Here is a 15,951-nt window from a genome sequence, read left to right as displayed (position 1 = left end):
GGCTTCGATGGTGTCGTCGGTCTCGAGCAGGGCCTTCAGTGGCGTCATTGGACTTGGGCGGTGTCTCTAGCGGCGTCGTCAAGGCCTCGTGATGTCTCTGGAGACGTCGTTAAGGATGCGTGACGCTTTTGGAGGCGCAGTCGAGCTCGGGCGACTCCTTCAGAGGTGTTTCTCGATCGAAATTTCTATGTCGGTGCTATGTCAGTGCTTCGGCGGAATGAATTTTTTCGCTCGTATTGTCCGATACGATTTGAAATTTTAATCTTTGGTTGTAATTGTGTGAATATTGGACTTAGTTTAAGTGAATATGATTTGATTAATTTGAAGGTGATCGAGAAACATAGATGAATAATGATGCACTCGTTGGCCAAGAAGCTCATCCTATTTTTTACAGTCGGATCAGAATTTGGGGGCCATTTTGTATTACTGTTGCATTAAGTGTTTTTTTGTTTGATGATGTAGTATTGAATAACACGAGTCGATTCATTTTTAAATTAAAATGATATTATAAATTATGATCTCCCTTGCCACAATTATTATGAGTTTTAATTTAGTTTCAGAATATGGTTGAGTTGATTAATATCAATGATATGATTGTGTGTTTTAATCCATTGTAATTTTTTGATTTAATTTGGGATAAATCATGTGAAGTCGCGGACGATAGATTTTACCTTGTTCTAATCGACGACACTATTTGATTTTTCTGATTTCTGTTGCAGTGGATCGGGTGGAATCTGTACGGTTCTTGGCCCAGAAAGGCCCGGATTTAACGTGTTCGAGACGATTTAGCGTTGTCTACTTTGCATAAACGAGAAGGGGGCGCGGCGAAGAAGAGGCAGCCATGGCGACTCAAGATCCCGACAAGCTAATGGCCAAAGCAGACAATTTGTAATTACTTTTCCTCTTCTTCGTCACCCCTTCTCTTCCTTCGGATCTCTCCGCTTCATTCTATCTCGCTTTCTCCACTTGCCTTTTTTTTCCATAATTGCAGCGATTTCATTTTGATTAGCTCCTTGATATAGATTCTTCTTTTCCTGTAAGCGTTGTTCCGTGGTAGAAAAAAAAATTGTATTCTTGGATCCATTTATCACGTACCAGGATAGTCTCTTTGTAAATGTTCGTAGACTTTTATTTAGTCGACTTTGCGTGGATTTGATTGATGGATACTACTGATGATCATTGACATGGATGCATCTCAGATGAACAATGAACTTTATTTTAGCAAGCCCAGAATTTGGATGAGCTAGAATAATACTGTCATCTTCCAGAGCTCCAGCTGTTCGTCAATCTTGGAAAAGACAATATTTCGTTATTAACTGATTGTTAAAAAGAACTTGTTCTCTTATCTTCTGTAAGAACCCAATATCAAGTGCATTTAGATCAAAAGATAGTGAGAATTTTGGTTACGTTAGACACTATTTTTTTGTGTTCCCCTAGTAACTGTTGGACTATTAGTTCAGTAGAATAAAAGATGTAGCCGGTGAAGTGAAGGATTTCAATGTGTTAGTTCATGCTTTTGGAGTAGATCAGATGAAAGAACCCATTTGATTAAATCAGAGTTGTAAATTCCTAATCTTTTTATGTAGAATACCTCAGGAATGTGCCCACTAGGAATGTAAGAGGTTGAATATAACTGTGATGCTCTTACATTGGAGGTTCTACTGGAGGAGAGAATTTTACTGTTACCTCCGTGAGTCCTACTTGAAGTTGCTCTTACGTCAGAGAGTTTCCGACCCTCTTGAAGGTATTACTTAAAGAGTCTTACCTCAGAAGGACTTAGTAGACAGATAGAAAGAATGTGTCTTATTGTGGGATGTCTCACCTTGAGGAGCCTTACCTAAAACAGTCTTGCCTCATTTAGGTCTTATCTCGGAAGGTTTTATCAAAAGACTTTTACCTTAGAGAATTTTATCTAAAACTTTTTCCTCAAGGAGAACTAAACTTGAAGCTCTTACCTTGGGGAAATATTTTGTTGGAAAAGTGAATGAAAAATAGACTCCAATGTGATTGGTAAATTAGTCTCACATTGGAAGAAAACAATAGAGAAAATTGGCTCCAATATGAATGAGAGTTTAGTCTTACATTGGGAGTTTTAGGGCAACATAATTGGTTAATATACAACTGTAGATGTTGTGAATCTATATGGACGAAAGACTCTCTCTTACGCATGTGCCCATAGGATGTATGTGCAAATTCAAAGCTCAGACTGCACTAAATCTAGTTAATTCATGTGCGAGCACGACCTGCGCGCGTCGAATGTCAGACCGGTGAAAACAAAAATTGCCCTAGTAGCCTAACTAATGTTTTGCCACTCGGATTATTTTTCCTATCTGTCTCAAGTATGAAACAGATACTTTAATGGCCGACCTAGAATGGTCGGACGAACACATTAATGGCCAACTTGGAATAGCCGGACGAACACATTAGTCCTAGAATGGCCAGATGACCACATTAATGATCGACCTATTACGACCTAACCATTAATTGCCAGCTGTTGGTGTTTTGAGCTAGCTGACAGAGGCAGTAAATGGCTATTAAACACAAGATTAATGGCTGCCAAGATACCAAGCCTATAAAAGGAGACTCCTTCGTTAGACAAAAAAGAAGAGAAAGCAACTTCTCCTCCCATGTTCTCCACCTTTGCTCTTCCTTTGTCTTCTCGATTATAGCGTTCGGGTATTGTTCAGTTTGCCACAAGAAGTTGGTGTTTGATTGCTAACATGGTTGAGTCATTGTATCATAGGGAACAGATGTCTATTTGCACCTCTAAGCACCGCCCAAGAGGGGATGAATATGTTTTAAGGTTGCTCAAGCGCCCTGCCCAACAATATCCTGTCCAACATCTCCTTGCTCAGCAGCACCTTGTTCGGCAACTCCTTGCTTGGTAGTCCTGCCTCCCTATTCAATAGCCTTTTGCCTCCTTGCTCGGTAGTCTTTCCTCCCTGCTCGACAGCCTTGCTTTCCTATCCAATAGCCCTGCCTCCCTGCTAGGCATTCCTTGCACAACCTCTTGTCTCGATAACTACACATCCCTGCCCCAGTTTCCTATCTCGGCAGCTTAGCCTCCCTACCCGACCTCCTAACTTGGCTTCCTTGCCCTATCTCCCGGCTCGATAGCTCGACCTCCCTATTTCCCTGCCAACTCGACCTTCACTACTAGCTCGACAGCTTAACCTCCTGACTTGGCCTTCTCGAGCAGTTCGACCTTCCTAAGCAACTTGGTCTTCCTAGGCAGTTCGGCCTCCTTGCCATACTGCTTGGCCGTCCCTGCTCTACCTCCCAACTCGGCAACTCGGCCTCCCTACGTCCCTACCTCCCTGCTTGGTAGCTCGGCTTCCAACTTGACCTTCCCAGCTTGGCCTTCCTAACTCGACATTCCCGACTCAGCATCTCAAACCCTTCTTGGCAGACTAGATAAGTTTGAATTTTTAATTCAATAATTTTCATTTATCTCCAATAACAATCTTATAGTAGAGATAGTCCAACATCTTAAAATAGAGCCCAGAGCTCAAATCCTAGAGGAGGAACCCCGGATCTTCCAAAGGGGCAATCATGAGATTGTTGTTTGTATATTTTCCACCAGTTTCTTAGTTAGAACTCTTATCTTAAGAGCATAGTTATAAACAATTGAACATGAATTGAAATCCAATTTGGTTGGGTCACTTGTTCAATGGTCTAGACGATGGGTCAATTAGTCAAATTGCATGTGGATCTATATATAGCTAAAAAATGCAAAAAAAGTACTAGTACATATGGAACAATTATTTGATATAAAAATTAGAATAATCAATATATAGTTATAGTTTACATGGAGGATTTTTTTTAATATATTATAATTAGGATAATCAATAATATTAAAAAGATATTTTCTTATACTAAATTTAATTATTTGAAATTGTAGATGAATATTTTTGACATTTTGTGCCATATAATAAGTTGACTTTGATTGCATGAAGTTGGCAGGTTCAACCAACTTTTAACTTTTTCTTGCACCAACAAGCCACGAGCTAACCCAACCTAGAGAAGTATCAGGTTCTTTCTGGTTAAACTGGTGGTCTGGTCTTAATAACTATGAAGAAGAGAATTTTTCTTAGGGCTTTTACCTTGGAAGGTCTTAATGAGATGTTTGTACCTAGATAAGAGCTCTTACGTCGAAGGAGGGAGTCTTTGCCAGATCTCTTACCTTGGAAGTACTTTAGGGAGAGAGCTTTAATTGGGGTCTTACATTAGAAGCAAAGTCTGAATGCTTCAAAAGGTCTTATCAGGACTTTCTTACCTCTGAGAGTGTCTTACCCAGAACTCTTCAGAAGGGGAGAATCTCACCTAAAGCTCTTACCTTGCATGTAGAAAGTCTCACCTGGAGCTTTTACCATACAAAGTCATACTTTAGAGGGAGATGTTCTAATTAGCTGTTACCACCAAATGAGTGAGTCTTTCTTGAATTGAAGCTCTTACACTGAAAGGACTTACCTTTGAAAGAGTTTTATCTAGAACATTAATACTGGAAGGTCTTCCTGGGAGGTTCTTACATTAAAGAAAGAGTCTTAACCTAGAGTTATTATCGCAAAAGGAGAGTCTTATTTGAATCTATTACTGAGAAGCTCTAAACTTAGTTAGACCTTCTCCACACCATTGCTCCTTCCTCCCCCTTCAAATTATTCTTTCATATTTTAATATAGATGATGATATAGTAGGGGATTGAGTCTAATGGCGTAGGAGGATCTATATAGTTGATCCCACTAAGTAGGATAAAGGCTTGGTTATTATTGTTGGACAAGGTTCATTCCATTGTTGAACTAACATTTTGTCCTAGTCTATCTAGTGTTTATTAAATTATGAAAGCACTCCAATATATCATATACTCATCTCATAATAGAAATGGTTTTTGTTAAATCCATAGCAGTCTTTGTCAACCTTCCAATAAAAATGCCTAGCAGTCCTTTTGTGTCTTTGTACAATCTTCTTATTGAAGAAGACCAAAGAATTGTTTGGGCAGAATTGTATAAACATTCTTCAATGGGTTTCGTTTACTGCAGAACAAAACTCAGTTTTACAAGATGGAATGCAGACTGGAGGAATGCTACTGTGTTGTATGAGCAAGCTGGTTGGTTAATGTTACTTGGGCTTCTTATTGTTGTAATAATCTTTGGCTTGCTTATTAGTTCTTCAATGTTTTGAAGCTGTTGGCTACAGATTCAGGAAAGAAAATGAGAAAGCAAAAGAAGCTTTTGAGAAGGCTTCCAAGGGACAAGAAATGATTTCCTCGTATAGTTTTTTGCTTTCTCATTTGCTAAAATCGATATTTTTAAATTGTATTTTTCAATAGAGATGGAGAACTGTAATCTTGACAAGCTTTACAGACCTTGGGATGCTGCCAAACATATGGAGTCTGCTGCTGCTCTAGCAAAAGAGCTTGGTCACTGGAACGAAGTCTCAGACTTTTATAGAAAAGCATCTGAATTATACAGAGAATGTGGAAGATCACAACCAGCATCAGATGCTCTAGGAAAGGGTGCTAGGTGAGTGTACTTGGTGTGAACAATTTCATTTGTTGAATAGCACTTTTTACATTTTGGCTTTCCTGCAGTGCTTTGGAAGATACAAACCCTGATGAAGCTGTTCGGTTGTATATTGATGCTTGTGAAATTCTAGAGGAAGATGGGAAAGAGCAAATGACTTTCGATTTATATCGTGCCGTGACAAGCACTTACATTAAACTTGAGAGGTGAGAAGCTTCACATCATTCATCCCTTGAGTTATATTACAATATGCATCAATTTATATTTATGTTTACAATTAGATCCTTCCTATTTTCATGCGTTAAGCTACTCATGCATTGTCCTATGAAGTAACACTTATTAATTATTTACTTTTTTAGGAAAAAAACCCTACCTCTAATAGGGAAGCTACGAAGTTTTGCAGACTGTATATATTTTAGCTGAGGCTTAACTGATGAGTGAGACAACAATCAAACTTAAATGTTGTTGTTGATATCCATTTACTTACTGAGTTATCCTCTCCATGGAGTTTCAAAGTCCAATCGCATGCATGGTTACCAAATTATGGATATTATAACCTTGTAACTCCATGGAGTTTCTTATCCCATGAAGTATCACTTATTAATTACTCACTTATTTTAAAAAACGTCCTACCTCTAATAGGAAACTTATGAAGTTTTGCTGACTGTACATATTTAGCAAATGCTTTTGTTGGTTTTATGGAGGCTTAACTGATGAGTGAAACAACCATCAAACTCGCATGTTCTTGTTGATATCCATTTACCTACTGAGTTATCCTCCCCATGGAATTTCAGAGCCTAAACGCATGCATGGTTACCAAATTATGGATATTATAACCTTCTAATTCCATGGGTTGCTGAAAGTTATTGCTCTCAAGTCATCAAAAATGTCTAGTTCCATGTCCCTTATGAAACAGTTCAATTCTAAGCACATATTTTATTAATTCTGTTGTATATTATTCTGAGATGGTCTTGAATGTTTGGTAGGAATCATATTGGGTCAAATTTTCGCTGGTACTGAACCTACCCAACCCACTTTAACTGGTTTTGAGATCCCATCAATTCATCAAAGCCTGTCAGGCAGTGAAGTTAATAAGTTAATATTTGAGTTGGTTTTGGGTGGAGGGCCTGTGGCATAAGTGAAGTTTGCAGGTCCTGATCATTATCTTTCCTACTCTGGCTACTGATGATTCTTTATCTAAGTTTTTGGCAAAAAATAGCACATGAATCAAATCTGAGTTGGCTTCCATGTTTGGGTACACGGTGGGGTCCAGATAGAAATATGGGGCCGCGAACTTGTTGACTTTCCTTGTTAGTGGGTCAGTAATTTTACACGAGGAACATTATCTTTTGATTCTTTGCTTTTGTATATTATTAAGCTTATTGATTTTAAACTGAGTTGTTGCTTGTTTTGTTCCCTAAGCATGACACAAGTTGATGACCAGCTCCTTTCATCAAGTGAATTGCAATATATTTCTCAATATTCTCATGTCAGTGATAACATTTGGATCATAAACCCAATATCCCCAGAACTCAAGTTGTTAACTGTCAGTTTTAAATTTATAGTTTAACATCCTCCAATGTCAAGTCGAAAAAGGTTAGACCACAGATCCGATTTCATACAAATGAAAAGATAAAGAGCCAAGGTATTTGTGCTGCCACGATGGGCAGTTAAGCACACATTAAAGAACAATGACACGGGCGCAAGCTTAGATTTGAACTCATAAGCTGAGTACTGATAAATTGATAAGTTTCTAAAACCAAGAATTATCTAAGTGTGAACTTACATTTCTTATATGTCTGCTATATTTATGGTTTAACAGTCTGTTATCTTGTTTCAATTAAGAACTTTTGTTGAGGATTCTATTATCTAAATGGATGCATAATCCACCACAAATACCATCTGAAGCATGCACTGTAGTTTTGTTGAGTTTTTTTAAATTGTTCTGCTTGAGCAAAATTTGCATACAATTTGTGTAGGAATTCCCAAAATTAGATACCATAACTTCTTTGATTCATAACCTTCTTTGGTAGATATACTGATGCCACAACGTTTCTTTTACGATGGGGTGTAGCAGCTGATAAATGCAACGCTGTTAACAGTCAATGCAAGGTTTCATTCTCAGCTTTTATTTGGTTGCAAATCCTTTATATTCAGTTTCTGTATACCAAATGATTTGGTCAATTAATTTTCACCAGTTTGTAACTTCCTAATTTATTGTACAACTACATACGACATATAGTTGTATTCATAAAGTATGAAGGTTCCTGATCAGCTCAGGCAAATGTTTGTGATATTAAAATTTTCTAGGGTAAAAACTTTGAAATGATACCAAGTTTAGTCATTTTGAAGTTTTTATGTCAAGCTTGAACTAGTTAATTACTTTTGCTTTCTGATTTCAGTTTAATGATTAATTCTACATATGAGTGCATCAGTTTTTGGCTTTATTTTTCATCACTTGGAATTTGCAACCTGCTATAGCAAAATGTCAATAGGAAGTGAATCTTTAGGAACATGATACCATGATGACCTTAATTTGTGGTGTTAGTCTCAACTATTTGAGGCAGGCTACATGGAACATATTCCTAAATTTAATTCTCTAATGAACTTTTTACTCTAATTATGAAGGCCTAGCAACTCTTGACTTATTTTTTTATTTGGGTTTTGGACTCATATACTCTTATTTAACATCAAAATAATTGACTAGAAATGTAATATCAAATGAAAAGTTAATATGGAAAATTGAATTTGAATACTACTAAGAAATAAAATAAAAGGAACTAAATAAGTGAACGCCCAAATTTACTGATAATTGGAAGGAACTAGGAAAATGAATACCTCTAATAGCACATGAACTTCCTAACGGTTGCAATTTTCAGTCTACAAGACTTGGATTTTGAAATTAGTGTTCTAGTGGCAACTTTAGGCAATTCAACACAAAAGCTATCAGACACTGGGATTTAGGGGAAGATGAAGAGGAAATGCTTCTAATTTAAGGTTTAAGATACCAATTTGGTGCCAATTCTGGTGGCTAGCTAGAAGTTGTAATGTTTGGAGCTGACCGCCGTACTGTGTTGGTACAAGTTAGCATCATCCAGAACTGGTTGAAGGAGCAGAAGAGGAAAAGGAAGAAGAGGACGCCAACAAGAAAAAGGGCTCCCTATCATCTGCTACTGCTTTGACCTAGGTTTTCCACTATTTATCTGTGAATTATCCGTGCACAACTTTCTCAGCCATTGAGCTAACAAGTCATAAGCTTCCTCGATGCTCTTTAGCCATGATCCCTGCCCATGGACACTCTCAAACCTACTGTTGACAATGTATTGAGATGAAGCTGGCATTTTATCACTTTTCCGTCTCACCCACATGAAATAGAACTATGTTCAATCCATGCTTCTAAGGTAGCTTAAGAGAAATGGCAAAGTGGTCAAATTGACTTTCTAAAGCAATGGGGTTATCTTATTAGACTACAATCAACCTAGAATCGACAAGTGTGTTCAGCTAGAATCTGCTATGGACTTCTTTTTAATCCCTCAGAGCTCTATATGGAACTCAACTCATTGTTCATTCACATCTCTTTTTATTGTGTTTCCTTGGTCCAAATCTATACAGCATCATTTTTTTCTTATTTGTAGTTTCCTTTCGTTATTATATTTATATGACCCAAGTGTTTTCTTTTGTTCAGGCTTATCTGAGTGCAATCATCGTTTACCTCTATATGCATGATTTCCAGCAAGCTCAGAAATGCTACAATGATTGCTCTCAGTGAGTTCCCTGATTATGGTTCTTATGTTCTCATCCAAGACTTCACACATTTCACCTGCATCTATTCTCCTGATATTGATTAACTAATTCTGTTCTGATATTTTTTTTCAGAGTTGGTGCATTTTTAAGTAGTGACCAAGGTCGTTGTGCAAGAAAGTTGTTGTCTGCATATGAAGAAGGTGACATTGAAGTGATTAAGCACCTTGCTCAATCAAGTCCAATTACACATCTTGATCATGTGGTAATTCGTAATACTTGTGGTTTTAGATCACTACATTTTATCTAATTGTCAACATGCAAGATCATCAAGTGAATGCTTTTGAAACTTCATATGGAGGATTTTGTAATCTGCAATTCTGAAACGCCTTTGGATCTTTGCTATGTCTCTTTGCGTAATACGCAGAGACGGTCTGTTTTCAATTTTCTACGGAGAGTCGATTGATTCTATTGAACTGGTGTGCAGATCATCAGGATCGCGAGGAAATTGCCTACTGGGGATCTGAAAGAGCTCAAGAAAGAAGAGGATAAGGCAGACGAGGAAACTTTGGATGAAAATGATCTCACATGAACAAGTTTCAACTGGGCCACTGGGAATTCATTCTGAAGTGCATGATGTCGTATCAACAGTGATGTCATAAGGCTTATACACAAACTCAAACCACATTTGATGTGTTCTTGTTTCTCTGATTCATCTTTGGTGGCTGTATATTTTCTTTAGATTGCGTGTTCATCATAGTTATTGATGTACAAATAATATCGGTTTATTGCTGTTGATCTAAGTTAATCAGAGTATACAAGAAATATTAGATTTACATTTCTGATCTATTTAAATATATATTTCTATTTTTGAATTACATTGGATAAATTTGAGTTCACCTACAGGTTCTATTAAGATAGATAGACCAAAATAATTTAAAAATAAAAATTAATATCATATTAATTTGAAATAATTTGAGTTCACCTACTGTTTTGTTGTTGTGACATAATGATGCATAGAAGAAAACATGCTACAGCAGTTAAACCTGCAAATTCTTGATTGAAACTGTTCGTTAAGACAAGTAATCAAGGCAAAATAAAAAAACATAGTTCCAAGAATAAATTTAATTAGGTTACATCCCTCTAACATTAAATCAATTAATTAGAGTTGAAGATTTCATGCTCCCAAAGCATAGTTAAGTTAGTTACAATAGGATAAATTTGTTAAAGTGAACAAGAATCGAATCTTGACGAAGTCAAGATAATGTCTTTCCTCGTCATAGTCAACTGCAGTTTCTCGATTTACCTTCTCACATATAGTCGTGGGACCGATCGTGTGGGACCGCTGGAATGACGGATTCCACAATAGTTGAAGATTTCAAGAATGAGAAGAGGTGAAAGAATACAAACAGCACAGAATTCATGTAGCCGGCTTCAAATAGCTGCGGAGGGTTATAGTTTAGATGTTTGTTTGTTCTTGTTGTTTCCTGCACAACAGTTGATGGATTGATAAGTTTTGAATTTTGTCCTCCAGCATTGGTTAAAGGCATATGAAATTGGAATTGGTTGCTTACAGTTTAGAAAATCGAGATCGACCGGATTGAAGTCAAAACCTGATCATGGACAAGGATTCTGATATCTTCGATGAACTTCATTAATTTCTGCAGTTATTTCGGCAGAAAGACGAATCTTGGAAGCGTTATGGACTTCCCTAAGCTGCCACAATTTTGTTGCCCCAAAGACGGCACTCGCAACAAGTGGGTGATTCAGCACAAATGCTGCAAAGACAAGGGCACGTCGATTATGAAGAAAGAATATAATGTACTAATCAACAGACTAGGAGCACACTTATAATTTAGTGATATAGAAAAGAAAGTAGGACAAATGTCTCATTATCCACAAAACAGTACACAAAAAATCCAAGAAAGCACAAAAGGTGCAACATGTTTAAAACTAAAATATCACAAATTCTGGAAAATACTTGTTAATCACCAAAGGCTAGCTTCTCAAGTAGGCAGACGCTGTGATAGTATATGGAATAAACAAACTACAGCTAAACAGCATTTATAACCCATACCAATTGCAAGACATGCAGGAGAGACACCATTTTTTCTGGCAATACTTGTGTATTCCTGCATATTTATACCAGTAAATGTTAAAGGAAGATCAAGTTAAATAGAGTAAAAATTGCAGAATAATCTTATATTCTACAACTAGATGTATACGAGCTGTTTCAAGCAAGGAACAAAATATAAGGATGATAGGGAACACAATCTCTTTGATTGCAACAATAGTGCTACTTCACCATAGCTTTGCTTTTATGTTATTTTACTATTTTAGCTTCTTATTCCTCACTAAAATGAATCACTCATTCATTCAACCTTTTAGTTGTATAAAGTACTTGGAAACCAATCTATGTGCAAACACATTTTGGTTCATGAATCAAACTCTGTTTTTCCTTCTATCACTATTGTTTTTGTAATCTTTTTTTATCACTAATAAAGGAGGTTCTTTAGTGGATTAATAAGTTGCAACCTACCTAAAAAGCATCCTAACAAACATGTTTTAGTTAACATATTTATACATTTCATCTATACTGTATTCAGCATGAATAAGGATGAACAGAAACCTGCGTACCGCAACAGCTGCTCTCAAGGTGGCATTTGAAAGATTGTATCTGGATTCACCTTCACTATATCTTCCTAGGAAGAATAATAGAAGAAAAAAAATCAAGGAGGGAAAAAGTAGATGCAGACTAAGAATGTCTTTAGGATGTAACCTCGAAAAAGATTCATTCTTGCATCTGAAGGTCCTCCATCAGGAGAAAAATATTTCCCAGAAAGGATGCCCATTGCCATTGGACTGTAGGCTAACAAGCTTATACTAAAGAAAGGTTTCCATCAATATATATATAATCCCGATGCTTGATTTAATGTTGACAAAGTAATCACCTCTCATGGTGGCAGCACTCAGCTAATCCACAATCAAAGTTTCGACAGAGTAAGTTGCATGAGTTCTGACAAAAAAAAGTTGGTTATTATGATACATCACCAAGGAAAACATGTTTAATAACTTGGACTCAAAATTCTTACCTGCACAGAAACTATTTTTGGACTGGAGAACATATGATCAGAAGTTTGGAGGAACTTCATCACACCATATGGTGTTTCATTACTAAGCCCAATGTACCGAATCTACAAGCAGGAGACTTAGTCAAGGTGCCAACTGTTACAAAAGTATATAAAACATTGCTGGAGAATGATGTAAAAAGACTACCTTGCCTGAAGTAACAGCATTTCCAAGAGCATCAAGCTGTTCCTCGATAGCCACAGACCCATACTGTCGGCCTGGATCATACTCAGTTTCTCCAAACATTGGAACATAACTGAAAAATGGCTTGAAAAAAGAATAGATAGACAAAAGAAGCTTGGTTAATTATGAAAGAACAAGAATTCATTTAGGGGCTAGCTATTATATTGAGAAATATACCGATCAGGCCAATGTATTTGGTAAAGGTCAATATAATCTGTGCCCAACCGAGTTAAGCTGTAAAAAGAAAAAAAAAATCAATAACAATTAGCTGCTATGCCTTGAAAAAAATATTTAGTATAACCGATTGCTAGAAGAAAAATTAAAATAAGTGCATGCTACTTTCTCATGGTACAGATCATTAAACATCGTGAACTACTGATGATTATTTTCACCAAAATAATGTTTTTATATGCAACAAGACTATTAACAAGCTTGCTCTGTAAAGGCATCAGCATAAGCAAAATGGACTGATTGGAGATATCAGCTAAATTTTCATTTTCTCTTACACTGCTGCTTACCAGGCCAACATCGTAAAATAAAAAGGGAAACTGACCCATTCATTCAAACAGTTAGTTGAATTCTGAAATCACCAAGGAAAGACCCACTTAATCCTATATTTGTACTATTTGTTTACAGTGAAAAGCAATTAGTTAATGTATCAGTTTCTAAGTGATTATTAGTTGCTTTCATGTGCTCTCTACAAACCTTTAATCATGAAAGCTCTATTATTTGATAAGAGTTCATTTTACAAAAAAAAAAAAAAAAAGAGAATCTCAAGTGATAATGATCCAACTAAGTTTCGAAATTCAGCAATAGTTTTAAGTGAAAGAAGTGATATAGGGAACCTGTTATCAATAGCCTCTGAAATATTTTTAGCATCTAAGGATTTAGGGCCCCCGCGTATCCAAGTCATCTGACCAGAAGGCCCAGCTACCTGCAAGTTGAAGAGTTGGAATTGGCTAAACAATCCAAAGAGGAAAACGCACAGGCAGAAAGATGTCAGTTAACTAAGAATCAACTTTTTGACTTCAATGTATCAGCTGGTTCGTTGAGAAAAAAATGTAGTTTGAAAACCGCAGGTTTAGTAAACAATATGAAAAAACACTGCGATGATAACCAAGACAAAGCAGGAGATCAACCTTGGTGGCAAGAACAATGCGATCGCGTGGCACATTGCGTACCCTCATCCAGCGCCCGATGAACTCCTCGCTCCGGCCCTGAGTCTCTTTGCGCTGTGGCACAGGATACCTACTCTCCAAAAAATATCAGAATACCTTTTTGTTCTTAAGCAGATGGAGGGACAGAGGGAGGAGATTGCTTACATCTCGGCGGAGTCGAAAAAGTTGATACCAGCATCAACGGCGGCGTCAAGAAGGCGAAAAGACTGTGGCAGAGTGTTCTGCTCCCCAAATGTCATCGTTCCTGATGAACAAAGAATGAAGCAATTCGTATGGATTCATTCCGAACGAAGGGGAGGAGCAAGCGGTGAAAGACAGGAGGGGACCGAAACAGAGCCTGGAAACAATGAGATCAGGCGCAAGCTGGAACATGGAAACGCCCATTTCTCTATCCTCGTCTTCCTTCCTTTCTTGCCTTCGGAGCGCAGAAGAAACGTCAGCTGTGCTACAAAAGGCCTGGCTTTTAACCTAAAATTTTGGAAACTTTTCAACATGCCCCAAGTTTTATATGAATTTTTAGAATAATACCTTTTAAGTTTCAAAATCGTCGAAATGCCCTCTGAGTTTTGCAAATTGTCCATGTCCAAAATTATAAGACCGAAATGGATGGCTAAAAGTCTATTTTTTTTTAAATAAATTTTATAACTAAATTATATCGTGAGAGCATCCATTTCTTCAAAAAAAATAAAAAAAAGAATCCGTCATTCCAACAACTCTACACGATCGATTTATAATTATCTGTGAAAAGATAAATCGAAAAACTATAGTTGACTACGACAAAGAAAGACATTATTTCAACTATAATAAAAGCATCCATGAATTATGAATAACTTATCAAATAGAACGAGCTCCCACAATGGGAGGAAGCTCCGTTTATTAACGTTGGGAGTGGCTCTCCATTTCTTTTTATTTTTATTTTTTTAAAAAAATTAAAATTATTTTATAATTTGATAATAACTTTTTTTAAAAAAATAAAATCAATAAATATAAAAAAAAAATTTTATTCCTTTCATTATATTTATATTTTTGTTCGAGACGTGTGAAAATGTTAATATTTTTTATAAATCTTATGAAAAAGAAAACACATCTTCCCAAAATACTTGCATTCATCTAAATGTCCAATATTTTTAATTTTTCTCTCACACACAATATCCTCTAAATTTTTAAAATATTTCATATGTTCTACAATATCCTTTAAATTTTCAAAAAAAAAAAAATAACGAATCCAAATAACGCCACCCCAGCTCTGTTTTATATGTATCAACTCCAAGATAGGTCAGCCATGGGTAGTCAATTTGGGATGTCAGCTCTGTCGTACGTATTTTCTCCTCCTCAACCATAAGTCATGCTTTCAAACGAATCAAGAAGGGTTAGTGTCAATGCATCTGTTAGTGACAAAGAATCCGTAATGTCATCATCTATTTCAAGAATTTAGTGGTCACCACACTCATCACACATAGAGCATGAATATGAACCGAAGACAAATGACTCGAAATGAATAGTTTGGTCTCTAAATGAAGATGTAGTCCTTGTGAAGTCATGGATCACCATCAGCACCACCACAGTCATTAGTAATGACCAAAAAGATAAAACTTTTTGGAAGCATGGACCCATTGGAACTATTTTGAGAATTTGGAAGCGGCTAAAATCACATTACTATACGTTCACGTTGATGGTGAATGAATTTTCTATAAACTATAATAATTTTATACTCATCATTAAAGCAGTTGGAGTGATGAGAATGTGTTAGAGAATACTCTGAATATGTGGAAAGTCAATAATAATATTGACTTTAAGTATATGTATGTGTAGAGGGTTCTCAAAGAATATGAGAACAATTGATTAGTCATCACTCTAACAAGAAGATAAGGACATCTAAATCAAGGACACACTTCCATATCAAATCCAGATATGAGTGTTAATGTAGATGAAATCTGTATTTGTCCAACAAGGCAAAAGGAGGAGAAGAGGAAGGGCAAATCCAAAAATCGAGAGAGTGACAAAATGAAACAAAGCATCATACGGATTAATAAAATATTAAAGAATATCAAATGTAAAAAATAATTTTGCGGGAAGCCGAGGTCCTTCATAAGAATTATGAAATTCTTATGAAGGATACTAATGAGATGACACTGGGATAACTTCATATACATGAAGAAATAGTTGAAAGAATTAAATAGAGATATGATCTAATATAGATG

At 36.4% G+C, this 15,951-nt stretch overlaps 2 protein-coding genes and 1 pseudogene across 2 annotated transcripts; 2 read left to right on the top strand and 1 right to left on the bottom strand.

Annotated features, from left to right (window-relative positions):
• Positions 1 to 640: 640 nt before the first annotated feature.
• On the top strand, positions 641 to 10,068 carry LOC141827698 (gamma-soluble NSF attachment protein-like). The gene is made up of 9 exons (XM_074715013.1): positions 641 to 888; positions 5,037 to 5,104; positions 5,181 to 5,265; positions 5,361 to 5,519; positions 5,588 to 5,725; positions 7,553 to 7,631; positions 9,205 to 9,284; positions 9,396 to 9,525; positions 9,748 to 10,068. The coding sequence occupies exons 1-9, from the start codon at positions 842 to 844 to the stop codon at positions 9,850 to 9,852; spliced, it is 891 nt and encodes a 296-aa protein (XP_074571114.1). The 5' UTR covers positions 641 to 841; the 3' UTR covers positions 9,853 to 10,068.
• A 545-nt stretch (positions 10,069 to 10,613) lies between these two features.
• Positions 10,614 to 13,966, bottom strand: LOC141828442 (uncharacterized). The gene is made up of 12 exons (XM_074715872.1): positions 13,895 to 13,966; positions 13,712 to 13,820; positions 13,418 to 13,506; positions 12,750 to 12,806; positions 12,537 to 12,645; positions 12,353 to 12,454; positions 12,212 to 12,276; positions 12,040 to 12,143; positions 11,898 to 11,962; positions 11,338 to 11,392; positions 10,874 to 11,038; positions 10,614 to 10,747 (listed from the first exon to the last, which is right to left on the bottom strand). Coding segments are annotated over exons 1-11 (918 nt in total). The 5' UTR covers positions 13,897 to 13,966; the 3' UTR covers positions 10,614 to 10,747; positions 10,874 to 10,877.
• A 1,066-nt stretch (positions 13,967 to 15,032) lies between these two features.
• Positions 15,033 to 15,948, top strand: LOC141827217 (uncharacterized; annotated as a pseudogene).
• The last annotated feature ends 3 nt before the right edge of the window (positions 15,949 to 15,951 follow it).

The sequence above is a fragment of the Curcuma longa genome, chromosome 4, assembly GCF_044706935.1.
Source record: "Curcuma longa cultivar G26 ecotype Majalengka, Jawa Barat chromosome 4, ITB_CL_G26_1.1, whole genome shotgun sequence".
In the NCBI taxonomy this organism is placed as follows: Eukaryota; Viridiplantae; Streptophyta; class Magnoliopsida; order Zingiberales; family Zingiberaceae; genus Curcuma; species Curcuma longa.
Note: the sequence above shows the minus strand (reverse complement) of the source record. Positions and strands in the feature narration are given on the sequence as shown.

Coding starts and splice junctions, on each gene's coding strand:
- LOC141827698 (XM_074715013.1), top strand. CDS start 842: ATGGCGACTCAAGATCCCGACAAGCTAATGGCCAAAGCAGACAATTT. Junction 889..5,036: donor ATGGCCAAAGCAGACAATTT/GTAATTACTTTT, acceptor CGTTTACTGCAG/AACAAAACTCAGTTTTACAA. Junction 7,632..9,204: donor CTGTTAACAGTCAATGCAAG/GTTTCATTCTCA, acceptor TCTTTTGTTCAG/GCTTATCTGAGTGCAATCAT.
- LOC141828442 (XM_074715872.1), bottom strand. Junction 12,144..12,211: donor GAGTGCTGCCACCATGAGAG/GTGATTACTTTG, acceptor ACCTTTCTTTAG/TATAAGCTTGTTAGCCTACA. Junction 11,963..12,039: donor AAGAATGAATCTTTTTCGAG/GTTACATCCTAA, acceptor TATTCTTCCTAG/GAAGATATAGTGAAGGTGAA.